Source organism: Quercus lobata, chromosome 5, assembly GCF_001633185.2.
Source record: "Quercus lobata isolate SW786 chromosome 5, ValleyOak3.0 Primary Assembly, whole genome shotgun sequence".
Classification (NCBI taxonomy): Eukaryota; Viridiplantae; Streptophyta; class Magnoliopsida; order Fagales; family Fagaceae; genus Quercus; species Quercus lobata.
Window position 1 is genome coordinate 85,241,066 of NC_044908.1, and position 17,125 is coordinate 85,258,190.

General features: G+C 32.8%; 1 protein-coding gene across 1 annotated transcript; it reads left to right on the plus strand.

The window, feature by feature from the left end:
- The first annotated feature begins 382 nt into the window (after positions 1–382).
- LOC115991355 (receptor-like protein 56) lies at positions 383–16,645 on the plus strand. Its single transcript, XM_031115058.1, has 9 exons — positions 383–472; positions 1,243–1,399; positions 2,262–2,417; positions 2,502–2,576; positions 2,963–3,118; positions 5,906–5,977; positions 6,932–8,491; positions 8,595–8,935; positions 16,247–16,645. Exons 1-9 carry the CDS (start codon positions 383–385, stop codon positions 16,643–16,645), a joined length of 3,006 nt encoding a protein of 1,001 aa, XP_030970918.1.
- The last annotated feature ends 480 nt before the right edge of the window (positions 16,646–17,125 follow it).

Below are 17,125 nucleotides of genomic sequence, written 5' to 3' on the forward strand. Positions count from 1 at the left end.
TCTCCTTTTTTTTTTTCTTTTTTCTTTTTTCCTCCTTTCCTCTTCAGTCCAGAACGTTCCACCTTTTTTTTTTCTTCATTTCTTCATACCACTTCATACTTCTTCAGTCCAGAACGTTCCACCACAGCTCTCTTCTTTTTTTTTTTTTTTTTTTTCCTCTTAGCACTTCAAAACGAACGGAGGACTTTTTTTTTTTTTCCTCAGTCCTTTTCTTTCCAGAATTTTTTTTTTAATTCGTTCATTCCACAGTGAGCTGAACCAAACTCACCCAACTCATCCAACTCCAGAGTAAATCTGTATCCTTTTCTTTCCAGAATTTTTTTTTCCGTCCTTTTCGTTCGTTCCTTTTCTTGTCAGATCGGCTTCTATTCCGGAGACGGCAATGGCGGGGACTGTTTCGGTGCTGGTCACTTTGATGATTGCGTTCCCGGCGTGTTCTAAGAGCCACCGGAACTCATCCACCGCAAGATGGGTAACAAACTCCATTTGAAAGATTTTGCTACATTCTGATTTTTTTTTTTTTTTTTTTTTGCATTTTGAGGAATCCTAATTTGCAAAGGATTGATTTTTTTTTTTTTTCCTTAGCTGATTTGGGAATTTGTTATAGATTTTTTTGTGTTTGGAGTTGGAAATTTGTTGGGAGAGCAGAGAGATGAGATGAGAATGGATGATTTATCAAGGATAATTTCGTAATTTTTGGAAGAGCCCAACGGCTCAAAATCAAAACGCGCATAAGTTTTTGTTTATGGACCTCCAGAGCTCCATAAACTCAAAGGCGCGTTTCTTCACAAATATAAAACGCAACTTTTTCCAAAAAGTTGCGTTTTATACTTACCAAACACTATTTTCGGTCTGGCTTTTTTGAAAACGCGCGTTTTGAGCTGAAAACGCTGAAACAAACGGGCACTAAGGCTATTGAGTTGACATTAAAAAAAAAAAAAAATTTAAATGCTCCAAAACATGCCTGTGAATTATCCTTAAGTAAGCAATAAGCATATCTAGTACAACTGAATGCCTTTGAATTATCAACTATTCTCCTAACTACTATATATAAACTAGTCTAGCAAGCAAAGAATCGTGGCGTATTACTATTAAACTATATTTTCAGCCCAAAAAAAAAAAAGACTTTGACTGAATTCTCCTACCTACCGCCTTCACTTTGTATAAAACCGGTCATAGCAATGAATATAGGAGTACTAGTCTACTACTACATTTTTCACTATGGGATGGTCATTGGTGAAGAACCTATTGTGGGGTTTAACAGTTCTAGTTCAACTTCATGGGCACAGAGGTTGCTTTGAAGAAGAGAGGATGGGTCTATTAGAAATCAAGGAATTTGTGAGGTCCAGCCCCAATGTTACAAATCATCTTCTCCCTTCTTGGGTTGATGACCATGAGAGTGAGTGTTGTGAGTGGGAGCGAGTTACCTGCAACTCCACCACTGGTCACTTGACCCAACTCTCTCTCCACAACATCAGGGATTTAGATATTGACTGTCATTATTATCGCTATTATGATCACAAATACTTCATCTGGTTTCTAAATGTTTCTCTATTTGAAACATTTCAAGAGCTCAAAATTCTTAATTTATCCTGTAATGCAATTGGTGGTTGGATTGAGAATAAATGTGTGTGTGTTTTTTTTTTTTTTTTTTTTTTTTTTTTTTTTTTTTTTTTTTTTTTTTTTTTTTTTTGAGATAGTAGAATGAAGGTATGTTAATCGTGCCCCCTATTTATATATATTTATTTGTTTCTTATTTTAATTTCAAAAGATTAAAAAAATGGCTTTATACAAAATTGGTTTTTTTTTATAAGGCTTTCGATATATCTACTATGATAATTACAAGTTTTACTTTTATCACATGAATTATACTTCCTTTTCTTTGATATATTTTATTAGTATTTAGTCTCAAATAATTATGAATCTTTAATGATATTTAAGTTTTTTCTTATTATTTAACAATTTTTAATTAATTAACCCATGCATCACATACGTGCATATGGGTCATAATATTAAGTATTTCTATCATTTTCTCAATAAAACAGTTGAATTTTGCTTACATGTTAATTTCACATTTCTTCAGCGATTTTTTTCCCATTTAATTTATATATCAAATAGAAAAAGCATATCTAATATACTAAAAATTGGTCTTTGAATTCTCTTCAATTGACTATATCAATAAAACTACTTATTGGGGTTTGATATTGTTGTTATTGTGAATAAAAAATATAATTACTCTATTTCTTACCATTTCATTATAGGATCAATAAGTTTATTGAGGTTGAAGAAGCTAGAGACGTTAGATCTTGGTTCTAACGTGTTCAATCTGAGTATTATACAATCATTGAGATTACTTAAATCACTCAAAACTTTGAGTCTTCATGATAATTATTTGGAAGGATCCTTTCCTGCTAAAGGTATGCCTATACATCATAATACCTACAAAGTATATAAACAATTCGTACTTTTCACTTTTTTTGTTGTTGTTGTTGTTGTTGTAGAACTTTCAGTTTTCGAAGACTTGGAGACGTTAGATTTAAGCAACAATGAACTCAATGGCCCCCGAAGAATTCAAGGTAGAGAGATAGAGAAGATAATATTTTGATTTAATCAAAGTTACTAGTTTATAATAAAGCAGTGATCTAATTAAATTGACAGCTTTATGATCAATATGCATCTCCATCTGTTTTTGCCTTATTGCTCAAAAGTGAAATGGCCCCATATTACAAGCGATTATTTGATTATTAGTTGGGAACACATTGTTTGGGTAGAGCACGTTGCTTCCAAATTTTCTTTTTTAAATATTCCTTTGTATTATACTTGATTTAATTGCATGACATCACTTTAGTAATTACTTTAATTTTAGTGAAAATGGTGTTTTGCTCTGCTTATTACCATACAAAATTGTAATTAATTTAATTGCATACAATAAGGAGTTATTATTTCCATTGTGTACTCTCAGATTTCAAATGTTTGTCGAAGCTAAGCAAGCTGAAACACCTAGACCTAGCTGGCAATTATTTCAAAAGAGAGATTTTAAGATCTTTGGGTGCACTGTCAGCGCTTACATCCTTGAAATTGGATTCTAATCAAATGGAGGGCCCCCTTTATGACCAAGGTAATGCAAGGTTCTTTTGGTTCTTACACCCAAAATAAAGAATTAATAAAAAAATAATATATATAAAGAGAGTGGTTGATAGAGAGTGGAACTACTAAAACGTTACTCAAAAGTTGTTTGGCCTTCCAAAAATAAACACGTAAGGACTTTGTTATTTGGGAAGAAGTTGACTGCTGCCCTGCTTTTCGATATATATATTATTATCGTTACAATAAATAATGCTCTGTTTCTTCTAAATTTGTTGTATTCATATTGCTGCATATCTTGCTGGTCTAAGAAGTTTGGAGGTCCTCAATTTAGCTGAAAATTATTTCAATGGTTCCTTGCCAAAATGTAATGGATTTTTCTTTGTTCTCTTTACTTCTTCTTCTCCTCTCTTCCTCCTAAATTCTATGGTTGAATTAGCTTTGGGTGCATGTCTATATAATGGTCATGTTCAAATTACACTACTTAATAATTTTGTATTTGATGTGTTTTTTTTTTTTTTTTTTTGAAAAATCCACACTTTGAATACATTATTTAATATCTTTCTCTCTCTCTCCCTCTAAGAAAAGGGTTGTTGATGGGAGAGTGGGACTACTAAAACGTTACTCTTAAGTTGTTTGGTCTCCCAAACCACTACATGATAATCTAGAAATCGATCATGGAACATATTCTCATTGAAATGTCTATTTTAAAATCTAAAGCATGCTTGTCTTTGCTTCTTAAATATAAAATTAAATCATCAATTGTATCTATTGACAAACAAATCACAAGAGGTATCCAATTTTAAAATCAAGAAATAATAAACCAAACATTCAATCAAGTAAGATAAATCCTAAATCATGAGAAAAACATGATTGAACTCATATTGAGAATCCTATCTTAGTCAATTAATATGAAGTAAGAATAGTTTAATCATTAAAGAACAATCATTTTGGGAAAAATCAAATCTAAAAAAAAATTCCGATAATCCTTAAGAAAGTTTAATCCTCAACCTTAATTGAAAATTTAGCTACTCATGCAATTGAAAAGAAAAAAGAAAAGTACTAAACATTAAACTCAACAAAATACTAAACATTAAACTCAACAAATATAATAAAATAGAGAAAGAAATAGTCACTATACATGGAAGAAAGCCACAAAGGCAGCCACCATTGCGGCTCCCCTGCCTCTCTATCCTTCTCTTCTTTTTTCTTCTTACCCACAAACTGACATAAAGCCTTCATATAAGAGAACACACTACTAATACAAGTTGCACAAGGAGTAAATCCCCCTCCCCCACCCCCCAAAAAAGAAGGAAATTTGGAATGGGAAATTCGTCAAATTTTCAAGCCCATGTTGCAAAGGTGTAGCCCTTTGAGTTAAATTTCCTATCCAACTTGAATCCTTGCGATCCAATATCTGAACTGAGAGTTATACTTAAAATACTGAGACCTATGCAGAAAAATTCTGATTTTGGATTTTGACTTTTTTTTTCCTCCAATTGGCTTCTTTTCTTAATCGGTTAAAATTCTCCACATCTTGTAGGTCTTTGAGTTTGAGTTGGGTTCAGCCCACTTGAGTTAGAGTCTATCCTTATGCCTTAAATAAAGTCCATTAGCATGTAAATTCTCAGTTACTACTAAAACATAGATAATTCAAAATTAGTCACTAATCATCATAAAAATAAAGATAAAGATACAAATATAAGAGTACTTTATTATATTTATTTCATATATATTGAAACACAGAACACAACATATATGTTGGTTTAATTGTGGGCTACTAAATATCTTATTATTATTCTCTTTACTTCTTCTTCTTCTCCTCTCTCTCTCCTAAATTATGGTTGAATTAGCTTTGGGTACATGTCTATATAATGGCCATGTTCAAATTACACTACTTAATGACCAAGGTAATGCAAGGTTCTTTTGGTTCCTACACTCAAAATAAAGAATTAATAAACAAATAAAATCTTGTCTGGATAATGTTTATTAAGATCTAATCTAGCTTGTAAGTGCAAAGAAAATAAAAGAATAAATTTGGAAATATATATATATATATATATATATATATATATATATATAAGAAAAGAGTGGTTGATGCGAGAGTGGGACTACTAAAACATTACTCAAAGTTGTTTGGTCTTCCAAAAATAAACACATAAGGATTTGGGAAGAAGTTGACTACTGCCTTGCTTTTCAATATATAATTATATATATTATTTAACGTTGCAATACATGATGCTCTGTTTCTTCTAAATATGTTATATTCATATTGCTGCAAATTTTGCTAGTCTAAGAAGCTTGGAGGTCCTCAATTTAGGAGGCAATAATTTCAATGGTTCCTTGCCAAAATGTAATGGATTTTTCTTTATTCTCTTTATTTCTTCTTCTACTCTCTCTCTCTCTCTTCCCTAAATTCTATGGTTGAATTAGCTTTGGGTGCATGTCTATATAATGGTCATGTTCAAATTACTCTACTTAATAATTTTGTATTTGATGAGTTTTTTTTTTTTTTTTTTTTTTTTTTTTTTTTTTTTTTAACAAATCCTCACTTTGAATACATTATTTAATATATATATATATATATATATATATATATAGTTCATAGTTTAGAAATATATATTAAGATAATCAATAATTAAAAAATATTATAACAAAGCCTTGTAACTCAATTGATTGGTAGCTCCTAATATGTCTGACATCTAGGGTTCCAAACCTCCCTCCCCTCCTTGCTTTTCAATATATAATTATATAAATTATTTAACGTTGCAATATATAATGCTCTGTTTCTTCTAAATATGTTATATTCATATTGCTACAGATCTTGCTAATCTAAGAAGCTTGGAGGTCCTCAATTTAGGAGGCAATAATTTCAATGGTTCCTTGCCAAAATGTAAGGGATCTTTCTTTATTCTCTTTGCTTGTTCTTCTTCTCCTCTCTCTTTTTCTCCCCTAAATTCTATGGTTGAATTAGATTTTGGTGCATGTCTATATAATGGTCATGTTCAAATTGCACTACTTAATAATTTTGTATTTTATGAGTTTTTTTTTTTTTTTAATAAAAACACACTTTGAATACATTATTATATATATATATATATATATAGTTCATAATTTAGAAATATATATTATGGTAATCAATAATTAAAAAAAATTTATGCCAGAGCCTTGTAGCTCAATCGATTGGTAGCTCCTGATATGTCTATAACATTTGGGGTTCCAAACCTTCCTCCCCTATTATAATTACAGAGTAATCAAAAATTATTTCATCAATTATTGATATTGAAATATAAAATAATAATAAAATCATGCATGGAACATGCCTTTAATGATCACAAGGAAAATAAAATTCTACTGGCATAAATTTGGTGTATGTGTTAAGATTTTATATTTTAGTGAGATTTTTAAAATATTAATCTAATTAAGTGTTATAAAATTGTGTAATACATATAACAAAGAGTAATATTAGATGTATTTCTCACATACATAATTTGAGCAGTGATTTTTCCACACCACAAATGATTTTCTTTTTCTATAGAGATTGGGCAGCTTTGGGTAGGTTGGAGCTTTTAGATCTTAGTAACAATCACTTCACTGGAATTGTTCCTCCTTCCATAGGAGTATTATTTTCTCTCAAATCTTTATCTTAATTTGAGCTGAAATTATTTTGATGGCTCCTTACCATGTATTTAATCAAAATTTGATGTCAATAGTTTTCCATGAAATTTCAAAAAAAAAAAAAAAAAAAAAACCTAAAATATAACAACTCTACTCTAGATGCTATGTATTCTTATGAATAAGATATAATAAAGTTGAAGATTTTCAAACGTTTATTCATTTTCTACAGGTTTATGTGGACTCAAAAAACTTGAAGAGTTAGATGTTAGCGGGAATTCTTTTGAAGGGACCCTTCCATCTTGCCTATACAATTTGACATCTCTTCAACAGTTAGATCTCAATGGGAATCAGTTTCGAGGAAACCTTTCATCTTGGATAGTTGGCCTTACATCCCTTAAGTATATTGATCTCAGTTATAACCTTTTTGAGGGTTTATCATTCAGCTTATTTGCTAATCATTCCAAGCTTGAGTCATTTCAATTTAGATGTGATAACGAGAAGGTCGAGATAGAAAAAGAAAATTCAGATTGGGTACCCTTATTTAAGTTGGAGTCTTTAGTGATATCTAACTGTTCTCTGAATAAGTTATCCCATCAACTTCCGACATTTCTCTTTTACCAGCATAGCTTGAGAAAACTTGATCTTTCACACAATGGGTTGAAAGGACCGTTTCCTGATTGGTTGTTTAGAAACAATAGTAGGCTAAAATCTGCCACTCTTAACCATAACTCTTTCACGGGTCATTTTCATTTGCCGCTGTGTCTTAACTCTACTTATGTGATAGATGTGTCAAACAATCAGCTCAATGGAAAGCTTCAACGAAATATTGGGGAGATCCTACCAAATATACGGTACCTACAGTTATCCAGTAATTCTTTCACAGGTTCTCTCCCATCCTCATTTGGTAATATGAGTCTCTTGAACACACTCGACGTGTCCCTTAACAACTTCTCCAGAGAAGTACCAAAGGACTTATTTGTAGGTTGCTCCATGCTGTCGATCTTGGTATTATCCAATAATTATTTTGATGGCCACTTAGATTGGGTACCTTTATATAACTTAACTTGGCTATTTATTTTAAAAATAAATCATAATCAATTCTCTGGAGCTATGCCAAATGAATTACCCAATTTCATGAATCTTGATCTCTTGGATGTTAGCAACAACAAAATGTCGGGTAGGATTCCTACTTGGATATGCAATTTAACATATGTTGGTGGTATTCTCATGCAAAATAATAATTTTGAAGGTCAAATTCCATGTGAAACAATTACAGCTGAGTTTTTGGACCTTTCTCATAACCTCCTTGATGGATCTTTACCTTTGTGGTCAAGCACTCGGTTAAAACATTTACATTTGGAAGAGAACAACTTTTCAGGATCAATACCAGAACAATTTCTCAATATGTCGGAGCTTTGGACATTGGATATTAGTGATAATAAATTGTCAGGCAGCATTCCCAGTGCAATCAGTAAAACTTCCAACTTAAGAATTTTGTTGCTGGGAGGAAATCATTTGAGTGGCAATATTTCAACACAGTTATGTCAACTGACCAATATAACTTTAATGGATCTTTCAAGAAACTTATTTTTCGGGACAATACCTCATTGTTTTGGACACACACTGTCTTTTGGTATTTTTGAAGCACGATATTTGCAATGGGCTTCTGAATTTAGTACTTCCTTCGATGGTATTGTCGATCTTGTGTATTACCTAGATGTTGAAATTAACTTTGTTACCAAATATAGGCTTTGCTCTTACGATGATGACATTCTTACTTACATGTCAGGTTTGGATTTATCTTGTAACAATCTAACAGGTGAAATCCCACTTGAACTTGGACAGCTACAAGGAATTCATGCGCTAAACTTATCTCACCAATCAATTAACAGGTTCTATTCCAAAATCTTTCTCAGACTTGACTAAAGTAGAGAGTTTGGATCTTTCTCACAATAGATTGAGTGGAGAAATTCCTCCACAATTGATTGAGCTTACCTTTTTGGAGGTGTTCAGTGTTGCTTATAACAACTTATCAGGTAGGACCCCAGATATGAAAGCCCAATTTGGAACTTTTGATGCAAGCAGTTATGATGGAAATCCATTTCTTTGTGGACTGCCATTGGAGAAAAATTGCACCAGGAGAGATGATTCTCCAACGCCAATGCATTCCTCAGATGTAAGTGATGAGAAATGGTACAAAGTTGATCAAGCGGTGTTCTTCACTAGCTTTTCGGTAACTTACATCATGTTTTGTCTAGGAGTAATTATTGTTCTTTATATCAACACTCATTGGCGACTGCAGTGCTACAATTTGGTTGAGGATTGCATGTATTCTTGTTATTTTTCTATTGCAACTACTCTACGTAAGTTATCAGCCTATCTGTATAATTAGCTAAGGTTGCTTCCTCAATATCTGGGAACATTTATTGTAACGAATTTTATATCTATGTTGATGAATGATGGACTAAGAGCTTAAGAAGCAGAATCAATTGCACTGTTAAATTACTCTCTATAGAATTCATAATTGCCTAAACAGATTCTATTACAATTTTGTTACGGTCTAACAGCTATAAGTGAAAAGGCATTGTTTAACTATGCTTCATTAATACAATTATAAAATGTTGTCACATGCATCGTGAACTTTAACAGGTATATGTGAAACGATGTCGTGTAAATTAAGTGTCACGATATCATTTTGTTGTTTGAACTTTGACCAATGTTCACTACTCACTGGCTGTGGAACGGTGCCATTTCTACGTAAATATTACGGTACGTTCTAGTGCATTGTTGATGCGGATGATCACACTAGATGTTACTATCATAGTTCTTTTAAGTACTTTTAAGCTAATTAAGGGTCAGTTTGGGAACAACATTTTTAACTTTTGGCTAAATAGTCTAAAACATTGGCATTGTATACCTAAAATTCAAGTAGTATATTTGTCATTGATCAATACACATGTTGTTACGTTTCATAGGTTGATAGCTCATCTTAGCATTTGTGAACCTCTTTAACTAATCTTCTTAGTAAATTAATTAAAGTCTTTGGGCTGTCTCTCAGATTATGTGTAGGAATCATTTATAGTTTGTTTGGATTGAAGGGGAGAGAGGGAGAGTAGAGTAAAGCATAGTAAATTTGGTCCAAAATTAACCTATTTTCAGCCAACACTATACTACTCTACTCTCCTCCGCTCCCCCTCCTTTCTCCCTCAATCCAAATGGGCCCTTATTCTACACCCTTATATATACTATGCTGAAAACTAATTCAAATAACTTGTAACTCGTGCTTGATCTCAAGAAATTCTGGCTTCATGGCAAAATACATGAAATGTGCTCCTACTAATTCCGTAGTGCTCCTCCTTAGTCACCCTTCCCGTTTGTGTATGAAGCGTGAGTTCATCTATCAACTTTTAAAAATCATTTTTAAGGTAAGTAAGAAATTTTTATTCAGTTTCTCAACCAAAAATAATAATAATTCAACAACACCAACTGTGTCTAATAGGACACTAATATAGTCACCGCACTCCTAGGTTTAAAGCCTGTGCTGTATATCTAAGAGTTAGGCCCTTTTGGATATACACCACTGTAAGTTTCTTTAAAAAACCTTTTCTCCTCTATGTGTGTGTGTGTTAAAAATACTTTGTATTCTCCAAAAAAAAAAAAAAAAAAAAAAAATACTACAAAAGCATTATAAATTACAACAAAGTTTTTAAATAGAAAGTTATATTTAAAGTAAAATATGCACAAATTTCTTATTATTGTTATTTATTTTTTTTTTTTTTATAAAAGTGTAAATTACACTCCTAAAGTTTGAGGATTTTTGAATTTTATACCCTGAAATTTCAAAATTTGAATTTTACCTCTTGAAGTTACATTATATTTGCATTAGTAGCTCATCTGTCCATATTTTAAGCTAAGTGACGCATAAATTGGTTAGTCATTTAAGTTTAATTTGTCCAATTAAATAATGGCATGTGACATAATGAAAAATGACGTGGCATTATTTTGTTGGACGAACTAAACACATGTGGTAAGTTTATGTGGCAATTAACATAAAGTATGGATAGAATAGCTACTAATGCAATGTAATTTCAGGAGGTAAAATCCAAATTCCGAATCTTCAAATGTAAATTTTGAAGAACCCAAATTTTAGAGGTGTAGTTTGCACTGTAGTCATTTTTTTCCCTTTACTTCTCAATCATTTTTGTTGAGATGCAGTTCTTGTTCATTGAATTATTAGTTGAGAGTTAAAATTGCAATGTGGAGTATGCTAAACAGCATGTCTCCATCAAAGTTTAAATTACACAAGCTCATGTGAATGTGAAAATTTAGAGATTCTCTTAGTTACCTAATGCACTCTCTTTACTACATAGGATTATTGATTTCAGCATCATATTTCAAAAGATATAATTAAAGAGCCTAATCAAAATATGAATGTGGATCAGTGTTCTTCAACAATCACCTCAATGTGGAAATTCAAGGCATCCATTGACCGACCCATATTATTTAGGACATTTCTACCAAGTTGAAGAAAAATAAAAAAAGGATGTAAGCCTACTCGGTCTTTGTCGTTTCCAGGAATCGGGGTCCCTAATTTGAAAGTATATTTCCCAAGCAAAAGTCGCATAATTACTTTCTACTATATGCAAATAAGCAAGTTTCTCAAAAAAAAAAAAAAAAAAAAATGCAAATAAGCAAAAGTTGCATAATTAGTCCCATTTTTAATATATGCTTGATGAATTTATATTATTAAGTCAACACCATGGTTATAAGACCAGCCACCATCTCATTAGAGGGGATAAACCAAACTCGTATCTCACCCATCTCCACTATATATTGAATATAGTGATAATCAATGTGTTTGCCCTTGGAAACATTTGCTCTAGTTTTTATTAACATGACAATAGACTTGTTGTCGCAAAACACACTAATCGTTCTGTTACGTATAACTAATTTTAAATTGTCGACAAAATCCATAATGTTCTAATTACCTGCTATACTGCACAATATGTATACTACATCCATCATATATTTCATACACAACTTTAGAAATGTATGTCCGCTTGTAGATTTTCAATCATCTACATCTCCTGTAAAATCTGCGATAATATATTCTAGTATTTCTAGATCACTTAAACCAAAACATAGTTTCTTTCCCTTAGTGGTAAGTGGTAAGTTATTATTTACTCTAATAAGGACCCAATACTAAAATTATTATTTTTCCCACCAATAACATTAAAGTAATAATTTTTCCCACTAATAACATTAAAGTCATAAAGTGTTTTGAATATAGCACTTCTCTTAATATATTTCCTCTTTTGTTTATTTATTTTTTCCTTGTATAACATATCAGATCACTTTAGAAAGTGTTTTAGACAGTTTTACATTATTAATTTTATTTTTTTTATGTAATCAATTAATTTTTTTTTAGCTTTTTAGCTTAATAATGACACAGCAGATCGTTTTTATTGTTATTATAGCACAAATGTTTCTGCTAAGATATTCTGTTAATGTAGTCAGTCTAGAACGAAATTCAAAACGTTTCTTATAGACGTGCTCAAAGACTTTTCTTGGGCATATTAAAATATTTCTATATCCCATCAAAAAAAAAAAAAAATCTATATTATATTGTGCCATATTATATAAATTTTGAATCCACAAATTTATCATAACACTCTTGCTCACCACCATCAGTCTCAAATATCAGATTTATTTTCCAGAAAATAAACTCATGCTTTTCTGTTTAAGTCATCAATAAAAGTGATGTAATACCTTGAACCTCCAAAGTTTATGTACTAAATTGGCTAAAATTAAAGTTAAGGGAGATTGTTTGTTATAGTATTAAAAAATTATGTACTAAGTTAGCAAAAATAATGTTCAAGAGATGTGTGTTAGTGTTTTTTTATGAAAAATTTATCCCCTACTAAAATTAAACAGTAGCTCCGTCAACGTGTAAAAGCACTTTAAATCGCACAAATCAATATTCCAAGTAGAACACTATATGTAAAGTAAAATATATTAGAATAACAAAAAATCTATGCACTACACAATTTTTATCTTTCCTCACTTCTCATTCATTTCTCAACTAAAACGGCATGTCTCCATCAAGTTGATATTAAAGCCATCAGTCAGTCCATGTGAGTGTTGAAATTAAGGATTCGTTTGGATTGAGAGGGAAGTGGAGGAGAGTAGAGTAGAGTTAGTTGAAAATACGTTAATTTTTGGCCAATTTTACTCTACTCTACTCTACTCTATACTCTCTCCCTCCACTCAATTCAAACAGATCATAAAGCATTTTCTTAGTTACCTTTAAATAATGCATTAATTATTCCATATCATGTCAACGTGGAAATAGAGCCTAGATCACTTTTGTGATTTTTTTTTAAAGATGGCTCGAATGTAGTTTGAAGCTAAAATGAAAGTAGAGAGAGGAAAAAAATATATTAAAAAATATTATTATCTTTGAAAAGTAAAAAAGAAAAAAAGTATTAATAGGGTATTTTTAAAGTTATTTGGGAAAAAATTTTATTCTCTTTCATAAGATTTGTGTATAAGTAATAAATTTGGGGAAAAATACATAATAATATAAATTTAATGTATTTACATCAAGTTGTGCTTAGTTTCCATCTAACAATCAAAAAAATTTCATATATAAATGGTATTTGAGTTTAAATTAAAAAAGAATTTGAAAAAAATTTATTCATGTGTGTATGTTTAGGCTAATCTTGTTGTTGTTTGGGCTAATCTATACTACTATTTAAGAGACTTCCTTTGTTTGGATTCCTATTTTTCACGGTTCAAAAGTACCCCTACACCTCGGACAAAATTGAAGGACAACATAGTAAAATCATATTTTTAATTCCCAAACAACCCCACTATAGAATAACTTCCCAATCCACTAAACCACTACTAAAATTCAAATTTGCTACAATCACTCCAAAAAAAAAAAAAAAAAAAAAAAAAAAAAAAAGGAGGTAACCAACACTTTTTTTCTTTCTTTTAAAAAAAAATCACAATGGTGTCTTTTATTTGTCAACCGTCACTTAACCTAAAAAGGAAATTTGAAGCGAAGAAGATAAATTTATAATTTAAGAATAAAAACATCATTTTGACTGTTAGATCTGATAAACAAAACTTTAATTTCAAACAAAATCATAATTCCTATATATTAGAATGATATACTAAGTGCAAAAATCGAACCATCGGTACCAAATCAAGTTTCAAAAGACAAAATTGAAGCGAAAATTTGTAAAACATTTTGGCGCATAAGAATCGGCCATTTTTACAATAACTAGAATGTCAATTCTGCTAAAACGTGTCCAATACTACTGTGACTTTGATAAGTCATTGAAAATTTCTGTGGATGTAGAATTCAGATGCTGTTGTCCAAGCAGTTTTAATTTCTTGATTTTTCGCTTTTGACTGAACTAAAAGGAGTCTCCATAGGAATTATGACTTGTCAAAAAATACTCTTAAAAAAAATTACAATGGGTAGTATGAATGTTATGCATTTGCAGGTGAAATTTTTTTTTATCACACCCCTAAGTTTTTTCGTGATTGGAAAATGTAGTAATTCCTAATTATAATTGATACAAATTATTAATTTTTTAAAAAAAAAAAAAAAATGAAGAAGAAGAAGAAGATCCTCTAATAATAGCTCCAAACTCTTATTGGCACTAGGGGAATGGAATTCATAGTGTGACCTAGTGGTATTATCTATCAATTCGTAGTTGCTGGGTCCAGGCCTCTTTGTTCAATCTTCTCTTACTTTTATATATAAAATTCTTTCTTCTTTTTCAGAAGAAATTATAAAATAATAAGGTTATTAATTAAATGTTGTGAATGAACCAAAACAATCGCAATTTTAATGAGAATTAACAGACAATTTAATGGAATGCTAACTAAGGTCTTAATTGAAAACTTTTGAAACTTAGAGAACTAAATTAAACGAAAGTAAAGTAAAATGATTGAAATGAATTATAGTGAAACTTAGAGAATACGTTTTGTATTATGGTGAAAATGCAACAACAACCAAATTGAACCCTGCCTACACACAAAAACCAACTCTAACCCATAACATCCAGAACATTGCAGCATCACAAAGTGTATCAAGAACCCATGTACCTCTGTAAACGCAATGCATAGACTATCAATTTTTGGTAACAAAAGACCTTTACATTTTAAAATTTTAGCAATTGAACAAATGTATCTTTTTTTTTTTTTGGGTGGGTGGGGTGTTTTCAATGGACATTCTATGCTTCAGTTAGATCCCTCTCTCCACACATTAGGTTAAGGAATGATGGATTATCTAAGGTCTTTGTTACAGCCCTAAGAGTGTATAGATACTGGCACTTTCTACAAAATATCCATATCTATCAACAAACATACTCAAGCTCTTATATCCAAGAGTCTTGTAGCTCAACTACATTGCCTGCTCTTCTTTGAGAAAATCAGGTTCAAATACCACCCTAACTATCAAATAATTAATATATATATATATATATATATATATATATATATATACTTATTCATACTGTTAAATATTAGCAACGAGATGTGTTATATCATGTTGTGTATGCTAGAGTAGATGCGGAAAAGGAAGCATAGAGGAGGAACACTGAGAACACGAGGGTTACGTGGTTCAGCCTTACGGCCTACATCCACGGAGGAATCCCTTAAGGGCTACATCTTTATTATCTGAGAGTGTAGTACAATAACCTCCTGTGTTACAATGAACCCTAACATGAGTATATATAGGCGACTAAACCCTAGACTACTAGTACAAGCAGGAATGGGCTTGGGCCTATTACATTGGGCTAATATGTCTAATATATATCTCTAACACCCTCCCTCAAACTCAAGGCGGAAGCTCGATGAAAGCTTGAGGTTGGATAAGCATGAGAAGATCACTTGGAGATGCCTTGAAAAAAACCACAATGAAGAATGTGCCAAATGTCCAATTTCGGAGCTTCAAATGAAGAAACGGAGGCCAAAATCGGAATCTACACGAAAAACTGAGCAAGATACGCCCTTTCGGAAATTTTGACTTTTGGTCAAAAGTCAACGCAAAAAGTCAAAGTCAACTGGTCCAGAGTCAAAGTCAACAGTCAAAGTGCTCACGGGTCAGATCCGGGTTGTCCGGGTCGGGTCGGTCCGGGTCAACGGTCAGCTAGGTGACGTGGTGCTGACGGACGACACTGCTGACGTGGTTGATGACATGTCACTGACGTGGACTAGGGCTGATGTGGACTAGGGCTGATGTGGAGGGCTTGCATGGCTACTGACGTGGAGTGATGACGTCATCAGATGACGTCAGATGATATCAGCAGTAGTTTTCCGGTGAGTGGAAGGCGCGTGACGGCGTCGTCGGCGCGTGGAGGAGAAGTCAGAAACTTGGGAGGCGCGTGGTTGCGCGTGTAAGCTCTGTTGAGGCCCATAATTTCAGGTTTTGTAGATCGGTGGATGAGGAGGCCGACAGGGCGGCGCGTGCGCCTAGAAGAAGATCTAGAAGTCAAGAATCTATGGCGGCGCGTGGGAGATATTCCAGAGGCTACTGCGGCGCGTGGAGGCGCGTGAGTGCTCGTATGATTACCAGATTCTCAGGCCAAGTGGATCGGTGGACGACAAGGCCGGCTTGGAGGGGCGTGTGACTGAGATTCGAGCTGCGAGTCGAGAATCTTCGGCGGCGCGTGTGAGAGTTCCGGTAACCATTGGTCGCGCGTGGTGGCGTGTGCGGCTGTCGTTGGAGGTCGGGTTTCTGGGTTTTGGTCGCGATATGCCGTGGAGCACGTATGTCTTGTTGGTTTCATCAGGCGAAGGCTTGATATGCACAGATCTGATATTGATGTCACGGGTTTGCTTGAGTTTGTGGATCTTGGACACAGCACTGCGCCACGGTGGCTGCGAGATGCCATGGAGTCTAGATCCAGCAGAGAAGCATGCGTGACTTTTGATGGTGGTGTGCATGTGATATTCTTCTTTGCTTGCTACAGATGTTTTGTTTTATGCCAAGAACGAAGTTTGGCTCTGATACTATGTTAAATATTAGCAATGCAATGTGTTGTATCATGTTGTGTATGCTAGAGTAGATGTGGAAAAGGAAGCATAGAGGAGGAACACTGAAAACACGAGGGTTACGTGGTTCAGCCTTACGGCCTACATCCACGGAGGAATCCCTTAAGGGCTACATATTTATTATCTGAGAGTGTAGTACAATAACCTCCTGTGTTACAATGAACCCTAACATGAGTATATATAGGCGACTAAACCCTAGACTACTAGTACAAGCAGGAATGGGCTTGAGCCTATTACATTGGGCTAATATGTCTAATATATATCTCTAACACATACCTTCCTATGAAAATCACCAAAATATTCATGTCTAGTGTGTGGATCATCATATGTGACGTGATTAAGTGAGCAGACA

Bases quoted from the DNA above. Each gene is read 5' to 3' on its own strand.
- LOC115991355 (XM_031115058.1), top strand. From the start codon at position 383: ATGGCGGGGACTGTTTCGGTGCTGGTCACTTTGATGATTGCGTTCCCG. The intron at 473-1,242 runs GTAACAAACTCC...TCATTGGTGAAG, and splicing joins ACTCATCCACCGCAAGATGG to AACCTATTGTGGGGTTTAAC. The intron at 5,978-6,931 runs GTAAGGGATCTT...CATTTTCTACAG, and splicing joins CAATGGTTCCTTGCCAAAAT to GTTTATGTGGACTCAAAAAA.